Source organism: Pristiophorus japonicus, chromosome 2 (genome assembly GCF_044704955.1).
Source record: "Pristiophorus japonicus isolate sPriJap1 chromosome 2, sPriJap1.hap1, whole genome shotgun sequence".
Taxonomy (NCBI): Eukaryota; Metazoa; Chordata; class Chondrichthyes; family Pristiophoridae; genus Pristiophorus; species Pristiophorus japonicus.
In genome coordinates, this window is record NC_091978.1 from 50459305 (window position 1) to 50476777 (window position 17473).

At 46.7% G+C, this 17473-nt stretch overlaps 1 protein-coding gene across 3 annotated transcripts; it reads right to left on the bottom strand.

The window, feature by feature from the left end:
- Positions 1 to 255: 255 nt before the first annotated feature.
- Positions 256 to 16349, bottom strand: LOC139238041 (zinc finger protein 892-like). 3 transcript variants are annotated; one of them, XM_070867419.1, is made up of 2 exons: positions 16220 to 16349; positions 256 to 2714 (listed from the first exon to the last, which is right to left on the bottom strand). In XM_070867419.1, exon 2 carries the CDS (start codon positions 2352 to 2354, stop codon positions 1596 to 1598), a length of 759 nt encoding a protein of 252 aa, XP_070723520.1. In that variant the 5' UTR covers positions 2355 to 2714; positions 16220 to 16349; the 3' UTR covers positions 256 to 1595. The 3 variants fall into 3 exon arrangements, with proteins under 3 accessions (XP_070723520.1, XP_070723521.1, XP_070723525.1); XM_070867420.1 differs by lacking the exon at positions 16220 to 16349 and adding an exon at positions 15939 to 16123; XM_070867424.1 differs by lacking the exon at positions 16220 to 16349 and adding an exon at positions 11877 to 11890.
- Between the last annotated feature and the right edge of the window lie 1124 nt (positions 16350 to 17473).

Below are 17473 nucleotides of genomic sequence, written 5' to 3' on the forward strand. Positions count from 1 at the left end.
TCTTCAGTTCATCTCTTGATTGCTTATCTCGGTGCCTAGAACACACCATGTCCGTCCTCGCAGATTATTAGTCCATTAATGTCTGTTCACAAGTTCTAATCTTGTCCTAAATATGACCTCTTAAAACCGGCTTATTATGGTTGTATTATGTGTAAGTGTCTTGAATATTGAGAAAGGTTTTCTCCAATTGAATACTGGGAAGACAACACTTAGTCTCCTCTTATATTGGAGAAATCAAGGAATCGACACACTGTGTGTTTGAACCAAAGCTGATTTATTGGTCAGATATCCAGAAAATTAAACTCCAGCGCAGTTATAGAAACATAGAAAATAAGTACAGAAGTAGGCCATTCGGCCCTTCGAGCCTGAACCACCATTCAATAAGATCATGGCTGATCATCACCTCAGTACCCCATTCCTGCTTTCTCTTCATACCCTTGATTCCTTTAGCCATAAGGGCCATATCTAACTCCCTCTTGAAGATATTTAACAAACTGGAATCAACAACTTTCTGCGGTAGAGAATTCCACAGGTTCACAACTCTCTGAGTGAAGAAGTTTCTCCTCATTTTGTGAATGTGCATGAAGAAGTTGTGAATGTGTCAGTTGAAGAGGGTCATGGGAGGATAGCTTCTGTGAATGTGTCAGTTGAAGAGGATCATGGGAAGATAGCTAAATGAAAATGTCAAGCTGCGATATTTGCAATGTCGACACAAAAAGGGGTTACTTAAGAGTTGTGGTCAAACACGAGTTACGCGAAAAGCAAAGTCAGGCATGAGTCAGACGAGAGGCTGCTATAACCAGCCGTAAAATAGGGAAATGCTATGTAAAGCGAAACTGTAAACACATCCCTGGAGCCCGCCCTATTTGGAGAGTTGTTAGCCTGCAATTGGGTATGCTATGGGGGAAGCCGACCAATGATTGTATAAACTGAGTGTCACTCAAATATGTTCTGCTGTAACAATGTATAAATATTGAGATTTTGTACTGTTACGAGACTTGTCTAGAGAGAGGTGAACAGGCTCAAATTGAGGGTGTTCCCTTTATCTTAACAGGTCCCGGCCGGAGAATCTCTAATAAAGGTCTTATGTTGCGAAGACTAAAAGTGTTCGTGTGTCAGTGAATTCGCTGAAACAGATTGAAGGGAAAAGAATCCGTATTAACAATTTCGGTCCTAAATAGCTTACCCCTTTATCTTTAGACTGTTACCCCTGGTTCTGGACTTCCCCAACATCGGGAACATTCTTCCTGCATCTAACCTGTCCAGTCCCGTCACAATTTTATATATTTCTATGAGATCCCCTCTCATTCTTCTAAACTCCAGTGAATAAAGGCCCAGTTGATCCAGTCTCTCCTCATATGTCAATCCTGCCATCCCGGGAATCAGTCTGGTGAACCTTCGCTGCACTCCCCCAATAGCAAGAACGTCCTTCCTCAGATTAGGAGACAAAAACTGAACACAATAAGGTCTCCCCTCAGCCGTGAGGTGGGAGCTTTTATAGAATAGGGGAAACAAACGCCAATGGTCAGAATTTACATGGTTTAGTCCTGGATGTGATTAACAGCAGCTATAACAGCAGAATCCAAACCCTGCAGTCACTTGTGAACTCGCTGGTGTCTCAGCAGGATGGATGAGTCAGTGAATCCCTTCCCACACACGGAGCAAGTGAACGGCCTCTCCCCAGTATGAGTTCGTTGGTGTCTCATCAGTTCATTTCTGCTTTTAAAGCTCTTCTCACAGTCAGAACATTTAAACGGTCTCTTGTTGGTGTGAACAACTTGGTGTGCAGTGATGTTGGATGAACGAGCGAATCCTTTCCCACACTTAGAGCAGGTGAACGGCCTCTCCCCAGTGTGAGTGTGTTGGTGTTTCCTCAGATCACTTCTGCTTTTAAAGCTCTTCTCACAGTCAGAACATTTAAACGGTCTCTTGTTGGTGTGAACAACTTGGTGTACAGTGAGGTGGGAAGAACAAGTGAATCCCTTCCCACACACAGAGCAGGTAAATGGCCTCTCATCAGTGTGAATACGCTGGTGAGTCAGAAGGTGAGATGATTTAATGAATCCCTTCCCACACACAGAGCAGATGAACGGTCTCTCTCCAGTGTGAACACGATTGTGTGCAGTGAGGTGGGAAGAACAAGTGAATCCTTTCCCACACACGGAGCAGGTAAATGGCCTCTCCCCAGTGTGAACCCGCTGGTGTTCAGTGAGGTGGGATGACTGAATGAATCCCATTCCACACACAGAACAGGTGAACGGCCTCTCCCCAGTGTGAGTGCGTCGATGAATTTCCAGTTGGGACGGGGAACTGAATCCCTTCCCACAGTCCCCACATTTCCACGGTTTCTCCATGATGCGAGTGTCCTTGTCTCTCTCCAGGTTTGACAATCAGTTGAAGCCTCGTCCACACACAGAACACGTGTAGGGTTTCTCCCCGCTGTGAACGGTGCGATGTTTTTCAGTCTGTGTAACTGGTTAAAGCTCTCACCACAGTCAGTGCACTGGAACACTCTCACTCGGGTGTGTGTATCTCGGTGCTTTTCCAGTCACACTGATGTTTGAAATCTTTTCTCAGACAGAACAGACAAACATTTCTCCTTCCACATTCAAGGGCAATGATATTCAGGTTGCGATGAATCAAGTGACTCTGTCAGATCTTGATATGATGTTTGGTTCGAGTTTCCCGTTTGCAAATCCTCCCATTCGAATACCCTGTGAAAGGAGTTTACAAAAGTCAACACTGTAAAGACAGGATAGAAATGCAGAACAGACAAATCTAGTTTCTATGGTACACAGATTCCTCTCTGGTTTCCCCACAGCTGTAAATCCCCATCCCACACACTATCCCTACTCCCCATGCTGAAATCCAAACCAATTATACCATCTCCAACATTTTTTCCTTCTCGCTGAAGGTGCCGACTCTGGCTGGGTTCAGTTCTACACTCACTGGTTCCTCTCTCTCTCCTCCCCTGAAGGTGCTGACTCTGGCTGGATTCAGTTCTACACTCACTGGTTCCCCTCCCTTTCCTCCCTTGAAGGTGACGACTCTGGCTGGGTTCAGTTCTACACTCACCAGTTTCTCTCCAATATGTGACCCATGTGCCCAATCTCCATGTGTGAACCTCGACAGTGAGTGTCAATGGGCTATTCCACTGTCCTCACCTGATGCCTCACATGTGCATTTTCCAGCAGGTCACTGGACCGTCCTCCCAATGGCTCAGTGGGTAAAGGCACTGCCCAGTGTGACTGAGTCATAGGAACAGGAGGGACCCAGGTTTAATCCCTCTGCATTACCTCCCCTTCTAATCTCCTGTAAAAGCTGTTTACAAAAGTCATCACTGTAAGTAGGAACATAGGAAGAGTAGGCCATTCAGCCCCCCGAGCCTGCTCCGCCATTCAATAAGATCACGGCTGATCTTCTACTTCAACTCCACTTTCCTACACTATCTCTATATCCCTCGATTCCCTTATTATCCAAAAATCTATCGATTTTTGTCTTGAATATACTCAAAGACTGAGCCTCTGCAAACCTCTCGGGTAGAGAATTCCAAAGATTCACAAACCTCTGAGTGAAGAAATGTTCTCCTCATCTCAGTCCTAAATGGCTGACCCCTTAGCCTGAGACTATGACCCCTAGTTCTAGACTCTTGAGCCAGGGGAAACAGCCTCTCAGCAGTTGTATGAGGAAGTGCTTCCTGACATCACTCCTGAACAGCCTGGCTCTAATTTTAAGGTTATGTCTGCTTGTTGTGGACTCCTTCACCAAAGAAAATAGTTTCTCTCTAACAACTTTATCAACTCCTTTAATCAGCTTAAACACCTCAATTCGATCACCCCTTAATCTTCTATATTCAGGGAAATACAACCTAGTCTGTGCAACCTGTCCTCATAATTTACAAAAGTCATCACTGTAGGTACAGGATAGAAATTCTGAAGACAGTTCTAGTTTCTCTGGAGCATTCTTTCCTCTCTTGCCCCTCCTAAGCTGTAGAATTAGTCCCACTCTCCTGCTCTTGCCCCATTACCTTGCACATTTTTATAAGTATTTATCTCTTTTGACAGTTATTAGTGAATCTGCTTCCACCACCCTTTCAGGCAGTGCGTTCCAGGTCATAACAACTCGCTGCTTAATTATTTTCCCTCATGTAGCATCTGGTTCATTTGCCAATCACCTTAAATTTGTCCTTCTGGTTACCGGCCCTTCTGACACTGAAAATTGTTTCTCCTTATTAAGAGGGTTGGTGGGCTGGAGGAGGCTACAGAGATAGGGATGGGTGTGGCCTTGGAGAGATTTGAACAAGAGGATGAAAATTTTAAAGGCTGAAGCCACCAGCCATCTCCCCCAATACAAAATGTGACTCATTACTAACAGGAAAGATTTTTGTTTAACTCCTAAAAATGGATATTGAGGGGAAATCAATCTCTGTACCTTTAACTTGGGACATTTCGGGATATCGATAGACTTAGTGAGTGGGCAGTAAGGTGGCAAATGGAGTATAATGTAGGGAAATGTGAGGTTATTCACTTTGGTAGGAAGAATAGAAGAACAGAATATTTTTTAAAAGGTGAGAAGTTTTTATATGTTGGTGTTGAGAGAGATTTGGGTGTCCTTATGCAAGAAACACAGCAAGCAATAAGGAGAGCAAATGGCATGTTGTCCTTTATTACAAGGGGTTTGGAGTATAAGAGCAAGGAAGTATTGCTACAATCGTACAGGCCCTTGATGAGACCACACCCAGAGTACTGTTTTGGTCTCCTTATCTAAGGAAGGATATACTTGCCTTAGAGGTGGTACAACAGAGGTTCACTAGACTGATTCCTGGGCTAAGAGGGCTTCTTATGATGGGAGATTGTGTAGATTGGGCCTATACTCTCTGGAGTTTAGAAGAATACGAGGTGATCTCATTGAAACATAGAACATTCTGAAGGGGATTGACAGGGAAGATCCTGAGAGGTTGTTTCCCCTGGCTGGAATGTCTAGAACTCGGGGGCACAGTCTCAGGATAAGGGGTAGGCCATTTAAAACAGAGATGAGGAGGAATTTTTTCACTGAGAGGGTTGTGAATTTCTGGAATTCTCTGCTCCAGAGGGCTGTGGATACTGGGTCTCTGAATATATTTAAGGCTGAGATGGATAGATTTTTGGAGTCTAGGGGAATCAAGGGATATGGAGATCGGGCGGGAAACATAGAAAATAGGTGCAGTAGGCAGCCATTCGGCCCTTCGAGCCTGCACCACCATTCAATAAGATCATGGCTGATCATTCACCTCAGTATCCCTTTCCTGCTTCCTCTCCATACCCCTTGATCTCTTTAGCCGTAAGGGCCATATCTAACTCCCTCTTGAATATATCCAACGAACTGGCATTAACAACTCTCTGCAATAGAGAATTCCACAGGTTAACAACTCTCTGAGTGAAGAAGTTTCTCCTCATCTCGGTCCTAAATGGCTTACCCCTTATCACTAGACTGTGTCCCTTGGTTCTGGGGAAGTGGAGTTGAGGGCGATGATCAGCCATGATCTTATCGAATGGCGGAGCAGACTTAAAGGGCTGTAGGGCCTACTCCTGCTCCTATTTCTTATGTTCTTAACTAACAACAACATGGAAAGAGGGAAATGAATGACCTTTAAACACCTGGTCCACTTGGCACTGGTGTCTGAAACTTAACAGGAACTGTAGGGAAACAAGTGATGTCTGGGCTGTGCAGCTGCGTTTGTGCCTGGTTACACAGCGTGTCTCTGGCTCTCCACTCCCAATGCACATATTTCAGCTCACATCCAACTGATTGGATAAACCTCTCCCTTCTAAACCCCATCACAGAAATATCAGCATTTGAAGTTTAGTTATGTTAAACCTTTATAAAACACTGGTTAGGCCTCAGCTGGCACAGTGTGTTCAATTCTGGGCACCACACTTTCAGAAGGATGTCAACACCTTAGAGAGTGTGCAGAAGAGATTTACTGGAATGATACCAAAGATGAGGGACTTCAGTTATGTGGAGATACTGGAGAAGCTGTGGTTATTCTCCTTGGAGCAGAGAAGGTTAAGAGGAGATTTGATAGTGTTCAAAATCATGACCGGTTTTAATAGACTAAATAAGGAGAAACTCTTTCCGGTGGCAGAAGTGTTCGTAACCTGAGGACACAGATTTAAGGTGATTGGCAAAAGAAGCAGAGGCGACACAAGGAAACAGTTTTTATGCAACGAGTTGTTGCAATCTGGAATGCACTGCCTGAAAGGGTGGTGGAAGCAGATTCAATAGTAACTTTCAAAAGTGAGCTGGATAAATACTGAAGGAAAAATATTTGCAGAGCTATGGGGAAAGAGCAGAGGAGTGGAACTAACTGGTTAGCTTCACCATAGAGGTAACAAGGAGGGTCGATGAGGGTAGTGCGGTTGATATAGTGTATATCGATTTTAGCAAGGGTCCCACATGGCAGACTTGTCACGAAAGTAAAAGCCCATGGGACCCAGGGCAAAGTGGCAAGCTGGATCCAAAATTGGCGCAGAGGCAGGAAGTAAAGAGTAATAGTTGATGGGTGTTTTAGTAACTGGAAGGCTGTTTCCAGTGGGGTTCCACAAGGCTCAGTACTAGTTCGCTTGCTTTTTGTGGTATACATCAATGATTTTGACCTGAATGTAGCAGGGAATGACTAAGACGTTTGCAGATGATACAAAAATTGGCCATGTGGTTGGTAATGAAGAAGAAAGCTGTAGACTGCAGGAAGATATCAATGGACTGGTCAGGTGGGCAGAACAGTGGCAAATGGAATTCAATCCAGAGAAGTAATGCATTTGGGGAGGGATAACAAGAGAAGGGAATACACAGAGGGACTTTACAGTGCATGTCCTCAGATCCCTGAAGGTAGCAGGCATGGTAGATAAGGTGGCTAAGAAGGCATTCGGATACTTGCCATTGTTAGCCGAGGCATAGAATATAAGAGCAGGGAGGTTATGCTTGAACTGTATAAAACACTAGTTAGGACACAGCTGGAGTACTGTGTGTAGTTTTGGTCATTACATTACAGGAAAGATGTGATTGCACTAGAGAGGGTATAGAGGAGATTTACAAGAATCTTGCCTGGACTGGAGAATTTTAGCTATGAGGAAAAATTGGATAGGCTGGGATTGTTTTCTTTGGAACAGAGGAGGCTGAGGGGAGACTTAATTGGGGTGTATAAAATTATGAGGGGCCTAGCTATAGTGCACAAGAAGGACCTATTTCCCTTATGGAAAGTGGTCCACATTGTGCAAGGCCGTGCCGTGCATTTTGATGACTGAGGAGCAGTGCTGTGTGACGGGGGCAGGTTGGTGGAGGACCTTTGTCTTACGGATGTTTAGTGTAAGGCCCATGCTTTCATATGCCTCGGTGAAGATGATGACGATGGCTTGGAGTTCAGCCTCTGAATGTGCGCAGATGCAAGTGCCGTCCACGCACTATAATTCGACGACAGAGGTTGGGACGGTCTTGGAGCTAGCCTGGAAGCGACGAAGGTTGAACAGGTTCCCACTGGTTCTATAGTTTGGATCCACTCCACCGGGGAGCTTGTTGAGCATGAGGTGGAGCATTGCAGCGAGGAAGATCGAGAAGAAGGTTTCCATACCTCGGGAGCCTATTATCAGCAAGGGCAGACATTGACGACGAGGTTCAACACCGCCTCCAGTGCGCCAGTACAGCCTTCGGTTGTCTGATCAAATCTGGCACCAAGCTTATGGTCTGCAGGGCTGTAGTGATACCCGCCCTCCTGTATGGCTCAGAGACGTGGACACAGTAGACACCTCAAATCACTGGAGAAATACCACCAACGATATCTCCACAAGATCCTGCAAATCCCCTGGGAGGACAGACGCACCAATGTCAGTGTTCTCGATCAGGCCAACATCCCTAGCATCGAAGCACTGACCGCACTCGACCAGCACTGTTGGGCGGGCCACAGTGTTCACATGCCAGACACAAGACTCTAAAAGCAAGCGCTCTACTCGAAACTCCTATACGGCAAGCGAGCCCAGGTAGGCAGAGGAAACGTTTCAAGGACACCCTCAAAGCCTCCCTGATAAAGTGCAACATCCCCACCGACACCTGAGAGTCCCTGGTCAAAGACCTCCCTAAGTGGAGAAAGAGCATCCGGGAGGGTGCTGAGCACCTCCGAGTCTAGTCGCTGAGAGCATGCACAAAATAAGCGCAGGCAGCGGAAGAAGCGTGCAGAAAACCAGACTCCTCACCCACCCTTTCCTTCAACGCCTGTCTGTCCCACCTAAGACAGAGACTGCAATTCCCGTACTGGACAGTAGTCACCTGAGAACTCACTTTTAGAGTGGAAGCAAGTCTTCCTCGATTTCAAGAGACTGCCTATGATGAAATGATGATGATTTCCCTTAGCAGAGGGGTCAATAACTGGGGGCATAGATTTAAAGTAATTGGTAGAAGGTTTAGAAGGAAGACCTAATTGAGGTATATAAAATTATGAGGGGCCGAGATAGAGTGAATAGGAAGGGACTATTTCCCTCAGCAGAGGGATCAGCTGTGGCTCAGTTGGTAGCTCACTCGCATCTGAGTCAGAAGGTTGTGGGTTCAAGTTCCACTCCAGGAACTTGAGCACAAAAAAAAAATCAAGGCTGACATTCCAGTGCAATGCTCAGGGAGTGCTGCACTGTCGGAAGTGCCGTCTTTCGGATGAGACGATAAACCAAGACCCTGTCTGCTCTCTCTGGTGGACATAAAATATTCCATGGCACTATTTCAAAGAAGAGCAGGGGAGTTATCCCACGGTGTCCTGGCCAATATTTATACCTCAATCAACATAAGAAAAACAGTTTATCTGGTCATTATCACATTGCTATTCGTGGGAGCTTGCTGTGCACAAATTGGCTATCGCATTTCCCACATGACAACAGTGACTACACTTGAAAAGGAGAACCATCCGTGGCTAACTAAGGAAGTAAAGCACGGTATCAAATTGAAAACAATGGCATACAAAGTTGCCAAGATTAGTGGGAGGCCAGAGGATTGGGAAACTTTTAGTATTAGCAAAGGACAACTAAAAAAATAATGGAGAGAGATTGATTATGAGAGTAAACTAGCAAGAAATATAAAAACAGATAGCAAGAGCTTTTATAGGTCTATAAAAAGGAAGAGAGTAGCTAGTGAACATTGGTCCCTTAGAGGATGAGACTGGGGAATTAATAATCATCATCATAGGCAGTCCCTCGGAATCGAGGAAGACTTGCTTCCACTCTTAGCATGAGTTCTTAGGTGGCTGTACAGCCCAATACGAGAGCCACAGTCTCTGTCACAGGTCAGACAGACAGTCGTTGAGGGAAAGGGTGGGCAGGGAGCCTGGTTTGCTGCACATTCCTTCCGGTGCCCGCGCTTGATTTCTGTATGCTCTCGCCGACGATACTCGAGGAGCTCAGCACCCTCCCGAATGCATTTCCTCCATTTAGGGCGGTCTATGACCAAGGAGTCCCAGGTATCAGTGGGGATGTTGCACTTTATCAGGGAGGCTTTGAGGGTGTCCTTGTAATGTTTCCTCTGCCCGCCTTTGGCTCGTTTGCCGTGGATGAGTTCCGAGTAGAGTGCTTGCTTTGGGAGACTCGTGTGTGGCATGCGGACTATGTGGCCTGCCCAGCGGAGCTGATCAAGCGTGGTTAGTGCTTCAATGCTGGGGATGTTGGCCTGGACGAGGACGCTAATGTTTGTGCATCTGTCCTCCCAGGGGATTTGCAGGATCTTGCAGAGGCATCGTTGGTGGTATTTCTCCAGCAACTTGAGGTGTCTACTGTCCACGTCTCTGAGCCATACAGGAGGGCGGGTATTACTACGGCTTTGTAGACCATGAGCTTGGTGACAGTTTTGAGGGACTGATCTTCAAACACTCTTTTCCTCAGGCGGCCGAAGGCTGCACTGGCACACTGGAGGCAGTGTTGGATCTCATCATCAATGCCTGCTCTTGTTGATAAGAGGCTCCCGAGATAGGGGAAGTGGTCTACATTGTCCAGGGCCAAGCCATGGATCTTGATGTTTGGGGGGCAGTGCTGTGCGGCGAGGAACAAGGAAATGGAGAAACAAGGCAACGGCAGAGACTTTGAACAAATATTTTGTATCGGTCTTCATGGTAGAAGACACTAAAAACATCCCAATAATGGTTAATCAAGTGGCTATAGGGAGGGAGGAACTTAAAACAATCACTATCACTAAAGAAAAAATAGTCGGTAAAATTATGGGACTAAAGGTGGACAAATTCTCTTGACCTGATGGCTTGCATCCTGGGGTCTTAAAATAAGTGGCTGCAGAGATAGTGGATGTATTGGTTGTAATCTACCAAAATTCCCTGGATTCTGGTGAGGTCCCAGCGGACTGGAAAACCGCAAATGTAACGTCCTTATTTAAAAAAGGAGGCAGACAGAAAGCAGGAAACTATAGACCAGTTAGCCTAACATCTGTCGTTGGAAAACTGCTGGAGTTCATTATTAAGGAAACAGTAGCAGGACATTTCGAAAAGCATAATTCAGTCAAGCAGTCAGCATGGTTTTATGAAAGGGAAATCATGTTTGACAAATTTGCTGGAGTTCTTTGAGGATGTAACGAGCAGTGTGGATAAGGGGGAACCAGTGGATGTGGTGTCTTTGGATTTCCAGAACGAATTTGATAAGGTGCCACGTAAAAGTTTACTGCACAAGATAAAAGTTCACAGGGTTGGGGGCATGGATAGAGGAGCGGCCAACTAACAGAAAACAAAGTCGGAATAAATGGTTCATTTTCCGGTTGGCAAACGGTAACTAGTGGGGTGCCACAGGGATCGTTGCTGGGGCCTCAACTATTTACAATCTATATTAATGACTTGGATGAAGGGACCAAGTGTAATGTAGCCAAGTTTGCTGATGATACAAAGATGGGTGGGAAAGCAAGTTGTGAGGAAGACACAAAAAGTCTTCAAAGGGATATAGACAGGCTAAGTGAGTGGGCAAAAATTTGGCAGATGAAGTATAATGTGGGAAAGTGTGAGGTTATCCACTTTGGCAGGAAAAATAAAAAAGCAAATTATTATTTAAATGGAAATTATAAAATGCAGCAGTACAGAGGGACCTGGGAGTCCTTGTGCATGAAACACAAAAAGTATGCAGGTCGAGCAAGTGATCAGGAAGGCCGTATTTAAGGAGGGATATACTTGCATTGGAGGCAGTTCAGAGAAGGTTCACTAGGTTGATTCCGGAGATGAAGGGATTGATTTATTAAGAAAGGTTGAGTAGGTTGGGCCTATAATCATTGGAGTTTAGAAGAATGAGAGGTGATCTTATTGAAACATATGATATTGAGGGCGCTCGACAAGGTGGATGCAGAGAGGATGCTTCCCCTCGTGGAGGAATCTAGAACAAGGAGGCGTAGTTTCAGAATAAGGGGTCGCCCATTTAAATTTCTTCTCTCAAAGGGTCGTAAATCTGTGGAATTCTCTGCCCCAGAGATCTGTGGAGGCTAGGTCATTGAATATATTTAAGGTAGCAATAGACAGATTTTTGCGCGACAAGGGAGTGAAGGGTTATAGGGAGTGGGCAGGGAAGTGGAGCGGAGTCCATGATCAGATCAGCCATGATCTTATTGAATGGCGGAGCAGGCTCGAGGGGCAAAATGGCCTACTCCTGCTCCTACTTCTTATGTCCGTATGCACGTCATTCTCTGTAAAGAGCTTTGAGACATCTAGTGGTTGTGAAACGCGCTTTTTGGTTCTTGTGCCATAACCTAAAAGGCTACGGATCAAGAGCTGGAAAGTGCGATTCGGCTGGATAGCTCTTTGTCGGACGGCACAGACACGATGGACCGAATGGCCTCCTTCTGTGCTGTAAATGTCTATGATTCTACGATGTTACAGGTCTCACCAGCAGCCTCATCTGCCTGATGGTTGACTGACAGCCAAGAGTCCGCGCATGCGCATGCGCATCCGCATCCAGAACAGCTCCCCCTCTCACTCGCCATCGGTAATAACAGCACATGCCCAGAAGACACCGACCGCCCCCTCCCCCCACACTCGGAGCTGCTCCTGCGCATTTATAAGAACCTAAGAAATAGGAACAGGAATGGGCCATACGGTCCCTCAAGCCTGCTCCGCCATTCAATAAGATCATGGCTCATCTGATCATGGAATCAGGTCCACTTCCCCGCCCACTCCCCATAACCCCTTATCGTTTAAGAAACTGTCTATTTTTGTCTTAAATTTATTCAATGTCCCAGCTTCCACAGCGTCTGAGGCAGTGAATTCCACAGATTTACAACCCTCAGAGAGAAGAAATTTCTCCTCATCTCTGTTTTATATGGGCGGCCCCTTATTCTAAGATCATGCCCTCTAGTTCTAGTCTTCCCCATCAGTGGAAACATCCTCTCTGCATCCACCTTGTCAAGCCCCCTCATAATCTTATACATTTCGATAAGATCACCTCTCATTCTTCTGAATTCCAATGAGTAGAGGCCCAATCTACTCAACCTTTCCTCATAAGTCAACCCCCTCATCCCCGGAATCAACCTAGTGAACCTTCTTTGAACTACCTCCAAAGCAAGTATATCCTTTTGTAAATATGGAAACCAAAACTGCACACAGTATTCCAGGTGTGGGCTCACCAATACCTTGTATAGCTGTAGCAAGACTTCCCTGCTTTTATACTCCATCCCCTTTGCAATAAAGGCCAAGATACCATTGGCCTTCCTGATCACTTGCTATACATGCATACTATCTTTTTGTGTTTCATGCACAAGTACCCCCAGGTCCCACCATATTGCAGCACTTTGCAATCTTTCTCTATTTAAATAATAACTTGCTCTTTGATTTTTTTCTGCCAAAGTGCATGACCTCACACTTTCCGACATTATACTCCATTGCCCAATCACTTAGCCTGTCTATGTCCTTTTGCAGACTGTTTGTGTCCTCCTCACACATTGCTTTTCCTCCCATCTTTGTATCATCAGCAAACTTGGCTACATTACACTTGGTCCCTTTTTCCAAGTCGTTACTATAGATTGTAAATAGTTGGGGTCCCAGCACTGATCCCTGCGGCACCCCACTAGTTACTAGTTGTCAACCAGAGAATGCCAACTCGGATCCTTTCGTGTGGCGTCGGCACGAGGCTTTCTGGGGAAAAGCTATTGTGTCTGTTAAGGAAGTGGCCCTAGAAATAGTGGATGCATTGGTGATCATTTTCCAACAGTCTATCAACTCTGAATCAGTTCCTATGGACTTGAGGGTAGCTAATGTAACACCACTTTTGAAAAAGGGAGGGAGAGAGAAAGCAGGTAATTATAGACCGGTTAGCCTAACATCAATAGTGGGGAAAATGTTGCAATCAATTATTAAGGATGAAATAGCAGCGTATTTGGAAAGCAGTGACAGGATCAGTCCAAGTCAGCATGGATTTATGAAGGGAAAATCATGCTCGACAAATCTTCTGGAATTTTTTGAGGATGTAACTAGTAGAGTGGACAAGGGAGAACCAGTGGATGTGGTGTATTTGGACTTTCAAAAGGCTTTTGACAAGGTCCCACACAAGAGACTGGTGTGCAAAATCAAAGCACATGGTATTGGGGGTAATATACTGACGTGGATATAGAATTGGTTGGCAGACAGGAAGCAGAGAGTCGGGATAAACGGGTCCTTTTCAGAATGGCAGGCAGTGACTAGTGGAGTGCCGCAGGGCTCAGTGCTGGGACCCCAGCTCTTTACAACATATATTAATGATTTAGATGATGGAATTGAGTGTATTATCTCCAAGTTTGCAGATGACACTAAACTTGGTGGTGGTGTGATCTGTGAGGAGGACACTAAGAGGCTGCAGAGTGACTTGGACAGGTTAGGCGAGTGGGCAAATACATGGCAATTGCAGTATAATGTGGATAAATGTGAGGTTATCCACTTTGGGGGCAAAAACGCAAAGAGAGAATATTATCTGAATGACGGCAGATTAGGAAAAGGGGAGGTGCAACGAGACCTGGGTGTCATGGTTCATCAATCATTGAAAGTTGACTGGTACAGCAGCCGGTGAAGAATGCGAATTGTATGTTGGCCTTCATAGTTAGGGGATTTGAGTATAGGAGCAGGGAGGTCTTAATGCAGTTGTATAGGGTCTTGGTGACGCCTCACCTGGAATATTGTGTTCAGTTTTGGTCTCCAATCTGAGGAAGGGCGTTCTTGCTATTGAAGGAGTACAGTGAAGGTTCACCAGACTGATTCCCGGGATGGCAGGGCTGACATATGAGGAGAGACTGGATCAACTGGCCTTTATACATTGGAGTTTAGAAGGATGAGAGGGGATCTCATAGAAATATATAAGATTCTGACAGGACGGGACAGGTTAGATGCGGGTGGAATGTTCCCGATGTTGAGAAAGTCCAGAACCAGGGGACACAGACTTAGGAAAAGGGGTAAACCATTTAGGACTGAGATGAGGAGAAACTTCTTCACTCTGAGAGTTGTTAACCTGTGGAATTCCCTGCTGCAGAGAGTTTTTGATGCCAGTTCATTGGATATATTCAAGAGGGAGTTAGATATGACCCTTACGGCTAAGGGGATCAAGGGGTATGGAGAGAAAGCAGGAAAGGGATACTGAGGGACTGATCAGCCATGATCTTATTGAATGGTGCTGCAGGCACGAAGGCCGAATAGCCTACTCCTGCACCTATTTTCTATGTTTCTATGTTAAAGTGTCATGATCGGTGATGCAAAGTGAGTTTCCTCTGCTCCAATTGGGTAGAGAATTGCGCGGGGTGGGGGGGGAATAGGGAGAGAATAAAGGGAAATTGAAACCTGAGAGTCCGCCTATCCGATCCCGAGTGGAGCTTCTTCAGTTTGGTGGCGCACGCTCGAGGAATACGTGACCCGGGCCCACGGCCTGATTGATGGGAGCTTCCGGCCAATGGTGAGTGGGCGGGGCGGGTCTGGTGGAGTGAGCCGGCGGCGGATCCTCCAACCAATCGGGGAGCCCGAGGGGCGGGACTTGCATCGGCTGATCTTCAACAACAACTTGCATTTATATAGCGCCCTGAACGGAATAAAACATCCCAAGGCACTTCACAGAAGTGTTTATAAGACAAAACAAATTAATTTGACACCGAGCCACAAAAGAAGAAATTAAGGCAGATGACCAAAAGCTTGGTCAAAGAGGTTAAATGAGGAAAAAGAGGTAGAGAGGTTTAGGGAGGGCGAGCCAGAGCTTGGGGCCTTGGCAACAGAAGGCACGGCCACCAATGATTGAGCGATTATAATCAGGGAAGCTCAAGAGGGCAGAATTTGAGGAGATCTCGTGGAGCTGTGAGGCTGGAGTTGCTATCAGAGATAGGGAGGGGCGAGGCTATGGAGGGATTTGTAAACAAGGATGAGAATTTTGAAATCGAGGCGTTGCTTAACTGGGAGCCAATGTAGGTCAGTGGACACAGGGGTGATGGGTGAACGTGACTTGATGCGAGTTAGGACACAGGCAGCCAAGTTTTGAGTTACCTTAAGTTTACATAGGATTGAATGTGAGAGGTCAGCCAGGAGTGCGTTGGAATAGTTAAGTCTAGAGATAACAAAGGGATGGATGAGGGTTTCAGCAGCAGATGAGCTGAGGCAGGGGCGGAGACGGGCAATGTTATGGAGTTGGAAATAGGCAGATTTAGTTATGCGCACGGCAGCAATTTTCTCCAGTCCCTTGTTCGGGGCCTGGAGCCAGGGGAGGCTATGTACCTTTGTTCCCCTTATTGGAGACAACGCTCTTTGTTTCACAACCCACTGGCTCAGTTTTTAATATAGACTTTTTAAATTCATGAATAAAAGCAGATAAACCCCGTGCATCTGTTGAACAAAATATTTAATAGTTGGAGTAAAAGTATTGATTTTCCCTTTGCGAAATGTATTTTTAATTTCAGACAACAACAACTAATATTTATATATGATTCTATGATTTTCCAGAACTCACCAGCAGCCTCATCTGCCTGACGGTTGATTGACAGCCGAGTCTGCGCATGCGCAAGCGGAACTGTGTCCAGCACAGCGACCCTTCTCGGTCGAAATCGGTAATAACCGCGCATGCCCAGAGAAAACCAACCGTCTCCCGTGCTCTGATCCTGTGGCACGGAGAAGTGCGAGGCCTTCCGGGGAAAGACGTTTTAGCCCGTTAAAGAGTCGCGATCGGTGACGCAAACTGGGTAGAGAATCGCGCGGAGGGGAAAGGGAGAGAGAATAAAAGGAAATCCAAACCTCAGAGTCCGCCGATCCATGCCCCGAGCGGAGCTGCTTCAATTTGGCGGAGCACACTCGAGGGACACGTGATCCTGGCCCACGGCCTGATTGACGGAAGCTTCCGACCAATGGGGAGCGGGCGGCGGGTCCTCCAACCAATCGGGGAGTCCGAGGAGCGGGTCTTGCTCTGGTGATTGTGTGACCCGCAGGGCAGCGACTTTCTGCAGTCCCTTGTTCATGGTCTGGTCCCAGGGGACGCTGTGGAGCATTAGAACCTGCCTAAGTAATCAATTGGGTCCAACGTGTAATTCGAGCCATTCTAACGACCTTGCCATAGCACAGAGCTCACAGGACAAACATCACGGGTTAGGACTTTCTTCCTACACACTCTTCCTCAGCGTTTCTGACCTTTTTCCTCACCAACAAGTTTCTGACCTGGACCTTCACCACGGCCCCCCCCCCCCTTGGTTCCTGACCTGCGCAAGATTCTGACCACCCCGTATCTTCTCCACCCCCAAGTTGCCTGACCCCTGCCCAAGTGCCTGAACTGCCCAAGTGCTTGACCTCCCCCCCCAACCAAGTTCCTGACCTCCCCTGCCCACATGCCTGAACTCCCTCCCCCCACTCCCAATGTGCCTGACTCCCTTCACCGCCACCACCCCCCCTCACGAAGTTCCTGACCTTCACCCGCTGCCCAAGTTCCTCCCCCCTCTTGGTTCCTGACCTTCTCCCACAACAAGTTCCTGATCTTTCTACCCTCCCATAGATGGGGCATTGTGTGTGGGTCACAGATTGTAGAGATTTATTCGGTACAAAGTGAATAGTGTCATGATTTCCGGATTTTGTACAGTCCAGTGATGTCACTTGCCACTCACGCACCCAGCTTTTCGAGAAATCAACTGGGTCCAGGGGGAGGAGAGGGAGAACATGGCACGGGTGTAAAGGAGGTGGGGATCGTGTTGGAAGAATGTGATCCGCCTTACCCTCCAGATCATGTTATCACTCTCATCCCCCAATTTAGACCTGGATCATGTTCTTCCCCCATCAGCACAGTGCTCTCTACGCTCTTTACCCCACACCCCCATCCTACTTCCTGACCATCTCTTCCTCCTGTTCCCCTGCCGAGTTCCTGACCTCTTCTCCCCCCCCACCCCCCACCCCACCGAGTTCCTGGCTTCTCTCACCCAACCCACCACGCCGGGTCCCTGACCTTCTCTCGCCCCGAGTCCCTGACCTTCTCTCGCCCCGAGTCCCTGACCTTCTCTCGCCCCG

Bases quoted from the DNA above. Each gene is read 5' to 3' on its own strand.
- LOC139238041 (XM_070867419.1), bottom strand. From the start codon at position 2,354: ATGGAGAAACCGTGGAAATGTGGGGACTGTGGGAAGGGATTCAGTTCC.